Source organism: Phoxinus phoxinus (genome assembly GCF_949152265.1).
Source record: "Phoxinus phoxinus genome assembly, chromosome: 12".
In the NCBI taxonomy this organism is placed as follows: domain Eukaryota; kingdom Metazoa; phylum Chordata; class Actinopteri; order Cypriniformes; family Leuciscidae; genus Phoxinus; species Phoxinus phoxinus.
Window position 1 is genome coordinate 5,048,184 of NC_136887.1, and position 8,491 is coordinate 5,056,674.

The 8,491-nt window shown below is 38.3% G+C and overlaps 2 protein-coding genes across 2 annotated transcripts in view; both read left to right on the forward strand.

The window, feature by feature from the left end:
* Window positions 1-494: 494 nt before the first annotated feature.
* On the forward strand, window positions 495-7,324 carry LOC307008006 (uncharacterized protein; the record flags this gene model as incomplete). The annotated part of the gene is made up of 5 exons (XM_079630561.1): window positions 495-560; window positions 3,253-3,294; window positions 3,385-3,433; window positions 5,924-6,075; window positions 6,246-7,324. Exon 5 carries the CDS (start codon window positions 6,263-6,265, stop codon window positions 7,322-7,324), a length of 1,062 nt encoding a protein of 353 aa, XP_079486687.1. The 5' UTR covers window positions 495-560; window positions 3,253-3,294; window positions 3,385-3,433; window positions 5,924-6,075; window positions 6,246-6,262.
* A 49-nt stretch (window positions 7,325-7,373) lies between these two features.
* Window positions 7,374-8,491, forward strand: part of LOC307007828 (uncharacterized protein) — a 1,323-nt gene continuing 205 nt past the window's right edge. Inside the window, exons 1-3 of the mRNA XM_079630202.1 lie at window positions 7,374-7,566; window positions 7,664-7,756; window positions 8,285-8,491. The exon at window positions 8,285-8,491 is cut by the window's right edge and continues 205 nt beyond it. Coding sequence (XP_079486328.1) covers window positions 7,426-7,566; window positions 7,664-7,756; window positions 8,285-8,491 — 441 coding nt within the window. The 5' untranslated portion in view covers window positions 7,374-7,425. The remainder of the gene's footprint in view (window positions 7,567-7,663; window positions 7,757-8,284) is intronic.

The following is an 8,491-nucleotide window of genomic DNA, read 5'->3' on the forward strand; positions in this document are numbered from 1 at the left end:
GGGTGAAAGCGACTCGGCAGTCCACTACTAGTGATGTGTCGTTCGCGAAGGAGCCGGCTCTAAGAGCCGATTCTTTGAAAAGAGCCGGACTTCCCATCACTATCCACTAGCTTCTTGCTGTCGCTATGGCAATATCAGCTGCTTTATATATATAAAAAGTACATTAAAGATCAAATCCTAACTGAATGATGACAACATATAATAACGTACAATCACTGATCATCAAATCCCGTTTAACAGTTTATTTCACAGACTTAGACAAGTCACTGCTTTCTTTTATTCCACTTGGACTTCATTGTCATTCTGTTTGTTTATGTGTAACTGTTACGGTAACTGTTATCTGTGCTGTTGTCCAGTAACTCCAGTTGGAATCTTCACCCCAAAATGGCGGCCGCGCCACCTAGTGGCTGTTACCCAGAAAGCATCAGAGTTTCGCCTCTTGTTCTTCTATACTCTTTGGCAAAGTTAAGCTGAGACCCACCAGAGAAGAACATGCTCAGTGTGTGGCTGCCATTTTGTCGTCTGCCGCCTCAAGGACTGCTACGTCGTATTCGTTATTGGTAAGTATTAGTTTGTTTGAGTTTTTGTAGTAAAGAATTTACCTCACTCACTGTAAGAGAATGTGTAGATCACAATTTTGAGTGAAATATGCTACATGAAATTATGCGAGGTGATTTGTTCTGTGTCCCTCCGATCGCCCACGCAACGTGCAAATTATGTGTTGTATAAGTTACCAGTGTAACGATTCAGAATTTGACTGTAACGGTCCAAATTGGTTCTTTGCTAATTGGCTTGCTAGTTGGATTGATATAACGTTAACTTACCCGTCATAAAATTAATTGGCGGCTTTCGATCGTTTCGGCGACGAGCCTATTTTTGCTGCGTCACTCACGCTGAATTGGCCACAGTGCATTGGTCTTGACCAAAATGTACCTGCTTAACATGAAAAATAAGACATTTCACCATGAAATCATGAAGTGAGGTGTTCCGTGTTTTACAATCACCTGACATTAAGCGCTGTAGCAAAATAATCTTAATATTGAGATATAACGTGTACGTTAGTTGGGAACTTTTTTTTAAAAATTGGCTTAAACTGTCTTTATATACCAATACATAATTCAAATGTAAGTACTTTGAAAAAGAGAGTATAAAAATTGAGTGACTATAGTGTATTTAATCTTCAAAAAACACGGCTCATTAATTCCTACCGGGACGAAACAAGTGATTGGCTTGCGCGACTGTCACTCTCCGTCGCCATGACTACCGCCTCTATGACTGGCTCTGCTCACGTGCGCGCACTCGCGCACCCGTTTTTAGTAGAGGTAACGTATATCTCAATATTAAGATTATTTTTTTATCATGTGAACTACTTATTTATAGCATGCATATATACTGCATTTGCGTGGGACAGAGGGAACACGTTCGCATCGCAGCTGAGCTCAAAGTAACAGACAGGGTCATCAGAACACCTGAAAAATGCGACAGAATGGACGATAGTCGTCTGTTTTTGCAGTAAACATATACGCACGTTTGTTGAAATTATAGCTCTATGTTCTCATTCCTTTCTCATAAAAAAAAAAATATATATAGGCCTATATATATATACACACACACACACACACACACATAAAATGTGCAGTGCACAGATAAATGTTGTGGTTATAAATTATAATCTCCAGGAACAGTGTTTAAAATAAATTTGAATCACTCTAAATTCGTTGTAAAGTTGTTTAAATGCTGTGAATTTCAGTTTATCCTTCATTTTAACTTATTTAACTTATTTTGCCTCACTTAACTAAAGGTAAAAATACATTTCCATTATGACACTTAATCATGAATAGCATAAGTGTTTTTATGTAACTAACATTCAGAAACTGTATTTGAAACGAATTAATAAGGATAAATAAGTAATGATAAAAAAAAAAAACATAAGAAATAACATTGATAACAATGATTTTATGTGACACACAACACAGACCGATGGGACAGATGTACACAGTGGCGCTCTGTTGGACGGGTGCGTGTTGATGAGCCGCTAACAAAGCAATCTATTCACATAATGTTCTCTCTTTTAAAATGTAAGGCAGTTTAAATGTCAGCATTATCATATGGCTAAATAATTTAAGTCTGTCAGGTAAAAGAAGAGCTTATTGATGCAGTTCAGTCTGCCTGCTATTTTAGTCCAACCGTTACTCCTGATAGGTGTAAATATTTAGTTGGAACGTAGAGTTATGTTTTTAAACTAATTTTAATGGTGCAACGCAAAAATATTTAGGAGTGCGTAAGCTGTAACTTTAGTCCATTTACCAAGTAAACATTTTAAATTATTTTTAAATCAATTTAATTACTTGAGAGAATTGGAAAGTGTCATATTAAAGGGTTAGTTCACCCAAAAATGAAAATTCAGTCAGTAATTACTCACCCTCATGTTGTTCCAACCATGTAAGTCTTTCGTTCATCTTCGGATCACAAATTAAGATATTTTTGATGAAATCTGAAGGCAGTCTCACTCCTCCATAGGCTTTCAGAAGGACCCAAACTCGCCGGCCCAGAATAGTTATTAAAACATCGTTACAATAGCTCTGCATTAAGTTTTATCATGCGAAGACAATACTTTATGTGCGGAAAAACAACAAAAATAACGACTTTATTCCACTATTAATTTCCTTCTTTCTGGGCCTCGAGTTAGGCTAGTTCACGTAGTGTTTTAGCGTAGCGCATCTGTGTTGCGCGTCACCACGCATCACACACATGACCAGCGTCGGCCAATAGTGAGTCTATGTGGTGACGTGCAACACAGACGCGCTGCGCTTAAACACTACGTGATCTAACTCGAGGCCCAGAGAGAAGGAAATGAATAGTGGAATAAAGTCCATGATAAACTTAATGCAGAGCCACTGTAGTCACTTGGACTATTGTAACGATGTTTTAATAACTATTCTGGGCCGGCGAGTTTGGGTCCCTCTGAAAGCCTATGGAGGAGTGAGACAGCCTTCAGATTTCATCAAAAATATCTTAATTTGTGATCCGAAGACGAACGAAAGACTTTTACTTACTAAAGTAATTACTGACTGAATTTTCATTTTTGGGTGAACTAACCCTTTAATATGACACTTTCCAATTCTCTCAAGTAATTAAATTGATTTAAAAATAATTTAAGTGAACGACTTGGGTAAAATAGAACCAAGTAAACAAAAAGCATATTTTCATATGAGTGGTTCCCACTCCTAAACAACATCTTCTCTTTCACAGTTTGATGAACATGACCAGGTGAACAGCAACCTCCTAGTTATAGTAAGTCATATTCAAATATTCTGATTTACTTGTGTCATTTGTTAAATATGGTATCTAATAATGCTTTTTTTTTTTTTTAATTCTTTTTAGGTTTGTGAATGTGGCAGTGCAAAGAATGTCCTTCAAAACTAGCTAGCAGGTATTTGTTGCTGCAGCATTTTAGGCAGACTCATGTGTGTTTTAGGGGCAGTTTTCACTATCCATGTCCATACACAGATTGCCCATGCACGTTTAGTACCTGGAGTAAGCTTCTTAATCACACGTACAAAACACATGCTAAACAGGAAACTCCAAAGCCAGAAGAATTAACAACATTCCAGTGTCATGTGTGCTCATGCAAGGAGCTAGCAACAGAAAGAGATTATTTTCAACACATAAATGGACATCTCAGGCATAATGAAACGGTTCAGTGTATGTTTGTAGGATGTGCATTTGAAAGTAATATTTACAGCACATTTAACACCCACCGATATCGGAAACACACTCCACATTCATTAATAGACTTCAAACCCATTGTCGTCAGTTCAAGTGGTCAGTTGCATCAGTCAGACAATTCTGTAGATAGGCTAGCAGAGTCTGTGGATACAGATTATGAATTTGAAACTCTAAGTGGTGATGATACTGTAGGAGTAGACCTGCCAAAGTCTATTGAAGAAAAGGTTGCTTGCATTTTATTGAAGTTGGAAAATATTGTTCACGTTCCAAAGTCAGCTGTTGATGAGGTCCTTTCTGAACTTCACTATATATTAAGTACAGCATCTATACCCGTCACAAAAGCAGTTGTGTCTGATCTATTCCAAAATCACAATATTCATGTTGAGGAATCTGTAGTTGATGAGCTTTCCACTGTTATATGCACATCTAATCCACTGGGCAGAGCTATTTCTAAGGAGGGCCCTCTTGCTACTGCATATAAACGTAAACAGTACTACACATCTCATTTTGGTGTTTTAGAGCCGGTTGAGTACATTCTAGAATTACAGAAGAGCAGGACGTTTCAATATATTCCTATTTTAAAGTCTTTGCAAAATCTGCTCAGTCAAAAAGGTGTCCTTGATCATCTTGACATTCAGAGAACTGAAGACCATCAATTGACTGGTCTCCAGTATTACAAAACCATAAGAGATGGTGAGTACTGGAAGCAAAATCTGTTCCTTTCTGGAGAAGATTTGAGAATAGCCATTAATCTTTATGTTGACGATTTCGAGTTATGTAACCCACTTGGGACATCTCGGAAAAAGCACAAACTCTGTGGTGTGTATTGGGTCTTGGGTAATTTGCCACCAGGTTACCATTCAACTCTATCCTCAATCTATCTTGCTGTTCTTTGCAAATCTGATGATGTCAAGACTTATGGCTATGGAAAAGTGTTGGAGCCTCTTTTGCAAGACCTACAAGTATTAGAACAGCATGGTGTTTTCATTTCTCAGCTTGGTCAGTTGGTTAAAGGAACTGTCCAGTGTGTAATAGCGGACAACCTTGGAGCCCACTCTATTGGTGGATTTCTTGAGAGTTTTTCTGGAGGTTCAATATGTAGATTTTGCACTGGACAAAAGTCAGAATTTCAAACTAAGGATGTCGGGTCAGGGGCTTTCCAACTTAGAACCAGAGACATTCATGATGCTCATGTACAGACAGCAAAGGAGAATGAAAGTTTCTGCTGTGGTGTCAAAAGACAATGTGTTTTAACTGAGCACCTTTCACATTTTCACGTCACCACTGGCTATCCTCCAGATATTGTACATGATCTCTTTGAGGGTGTTGTTCCAGTTGAACTGGCACGTTGTATTAGTTTGTTGATCTCCAAAAAGTACTTTACTCTTGAAATTCTCAATACATTGATACAGACATTTCCATACAAATGGGGAGACAAAACGAATCGCCCACATGCCATACCACGCTCTTTCGCATCCAACAACAGTATAGGTGGTAATGCACATGAAAATTGGACCTTGCTAAGATTGCTTCCTTTCATTATTGGGCAAATATTGCCAGATGATGAGCCACCATGGCAGGTGATCTTAGATCTTAAAGACATAGTTGAACTAGTCGTAGCCCCTGTTCACACAGAAGAGACCATTGCATATCTTGAAGCCAAGATTTTTGAACACAGACAGCGCTATCTTGAACTCTTTCCTCTTGTCAAGCTCATACCAAAGCATCACTTTTTAGAGCACTATCCGCAAATGATTCGTTGCTTCGGACCTCTAATTGAACTTTGGACAATGAGATTTGAGGCTAAACATAGCTTCTTCAAGCAGGTTGCTCGTCATACTAATTGTTTTAAGAATATAGCTCGTTCACTTGCTATTAAACACCAGTTCATGCTTGCCTATCACACACATTCCTGGAGTCTCAAGAAGTCATCCTTGGATGTCACTGATGTCTCAATTATGCCTGTTGATGTCCTTAATGAAAGGGTAATGTGTACACTGAAGCAAAGATACCCAAATGTGACTCAGGTTCATATGGCAAAAAATGTGTCGTGCAGTGGTATACATTACACTGAGGGGATGCTTATTGTACATGGATCTGTAGATGGACTGCCTACATTCAATGAAATCCTGAAACTGTGTATTCATAAAGAGAAGTTGTGCTTCCTTGTGAAACCTTTATGTGCTTGGTACAGGGAGCATTATAGAGGGTTTGAGTTGACTGCCTTACCCACTACAGAGGTTGCCCTGATTGAGCTTGGTGACTTGAAAGACCCATATCCCCTTGTGGCATACATGGTTGGAGGTTTGCGAATGGTGAGCTTGAGAAGATTCATCATCATTAAAGGTTAGTATAATCCTTTTAGTCTAGTCTGCAGTCTGGAGGCCAATGTCTACCGTAGTTCTTATGCTATCTCTTGCTAAATCTAAGATTATATTTTAATTTCAAATGAAAATAAAAATATAATTTGATAATTTCTTGTTCTTTTCTCCTTTTCTCTCTTTTTTCTCCTCTAGATTAAAGGTGTTCCATTATGGCGGGTCCTTTTGCTCTGCGGATTATCTTTGGTGATGAGACTGACTCCAGGAAACTGTCCCTGATGTCTGGAATTCCAGATACTGTGGAAGAACTTCATGCATTTATAAAGACAGTCTTTCAGTTGAATGAGGACTTCAGGTTGCAATACATGGATGCTGACTTCAAAGAGTATATGAATCTAACTTCAGTTTCTGAAATTGAACACAAAAGCACACTGAAGGTGATATACCTGCCTGCATTGTCACCTGTGGAGCTCCGGACCGATGAGCCCTGCATCACATTGTACCCAGTAAGTTCATTTACTGAGACGCCCACTTATTCAGAGCCACAAACCTCCGAGCCACAGACCTCATCACTTGTCTTATTCGGTGATGATGAAATACAGTATGCATCTACTTCTCACTCATCTACAGAAACTCCCTCAGGTTCGTCCCCATGGCCCAAAGCTTGTGTGGTCCCTAAGTTTACTTACGACGCAGAATTTGAGCTAAACTTAAAGGATACTGAGTTTCAGGCAAATGGGACATACTTTAACCCTGGCCCAAAGCTGAAAGGTATCATTCTTAATGGCCTAGCCCAAGAAATGGTAAAATATACAAAATATCCTAAAGACTATCAGTGTGAAGAGGTAGCAGCAGCTTTAATTAGGGTCCATCCTTGTTTGGGGCAACTTGGTTCCAAGACAGGATTTTGGGGATGGAAGCAGTCACTTAAGTACAAGATGCAAAATTATCGCACAAAGCTTGGCCGGCTTGGACATCCTGAAATCTGTGTAAATTCCTTAAAGTACAAACAAAAAGGACAAGGCAAGGTTGCTGCCAACATCAAGAAACCAAGAAAGGCTGAGGTGAACTACATTCCTCTGCACCCAAAAGGTGAATCTACGGAAAGCTTGGAGTACGAGAGAATTTCTTTACTGTCGGAAGTGAAAAAGCGTGACAATGAAGTGATGATAAAAGGAAAAATGGAAAGAACATTCTCCCACAGACGTCAGCAGATTGTGGAGCAAAAGCCCATGATAGAGGAGTTCAAGAATCAAAGTAAACATGTTATGTAGAGTTTTATTTTAGTCGTTATTAGGTTATTTTTGTAGTACGAAGAATAAACAAAACAAATTAATGTGTTTTGTTTTACATTTTGAAGGTGAACGCAGAGTTCATGCGGATCACTACTAAGCCCCTGCAATCAACGTTCCTATCACAGCTGGACCACTTTTCAGATAAACTGATGCAGATCTTCAAGAACAAAGGAGGAGTGAAGGGGCAAAAGATCAAAAACGCCCTGGCGATCACAGACTCTGTTAGTAGAAATGAATGCAATGTCTTCTGTTTTGTCTAGTAATTGTACAGCTTTCTGCATTTGGCTAATTTCAGTCTTTATTTTCCCCCTGCTGTAGTGTGACAACATTAACATCAGGAGAGAGTGTATCCTGAAAGGCCTGACCATCTACCTCACTGAAGATCCAGACACTTTCTTCAAGGAGTATGTGGTAAGTTCATTTCACAGTAAAATAATATGTATTAGTGGAATAATAAGATTTTGTTTTATTCATTTTAATTAAGTAATATTTTTAATAATAATAATTTTGCAGGGGGGAGGGTCTTTTTGTGTGTGTTTAGCTGATTACATGCCTGGTAGATTTGAGTGAATAGTACACTCAAAATGAAAACTAATTTATTCACCCCTTTTTCATTCCATGTGTATGCCTTTAATAAGTTAGTAATATGAACTGACAATGAGCAGTTTGATTAACTATCATTAACAAATATGAATAAATCTTGTAACAAATGTATTGCTATTTTTTTAGTTAATGCATTATCTAATGGAACCTTATTGTAAAGTGTATTATTGATATATATTCTATCAATGTTGTTTATGCCAAATAAAACAGTCCAAGAAGTTAAGGAAGATGTTAAGTTTCAGACTGAAAAGTAGCAATGCAATTTGCTGATTACTTTTAAAATATAAAGAGTCAAATTCACCTGGGCTTAACCAAAGTGTTTTGTGTTTTGTCCAGGCCACTGAGGATGCGGAAAATGAAATCCCAAACACAGTCATGGGGATTTACACAATCCGAAGAGGAGATTCTACTGATGACATAGGAGTTGTGATCGAGGGCATTAAGGTTTTGAGCAACCTAGACTGTGTGATCTTGGCGTTCATCATGCTGTTTGGTCTCATTTATGCACTTGATCTTAGTTTTCCTGACAACCTCAAGCATACC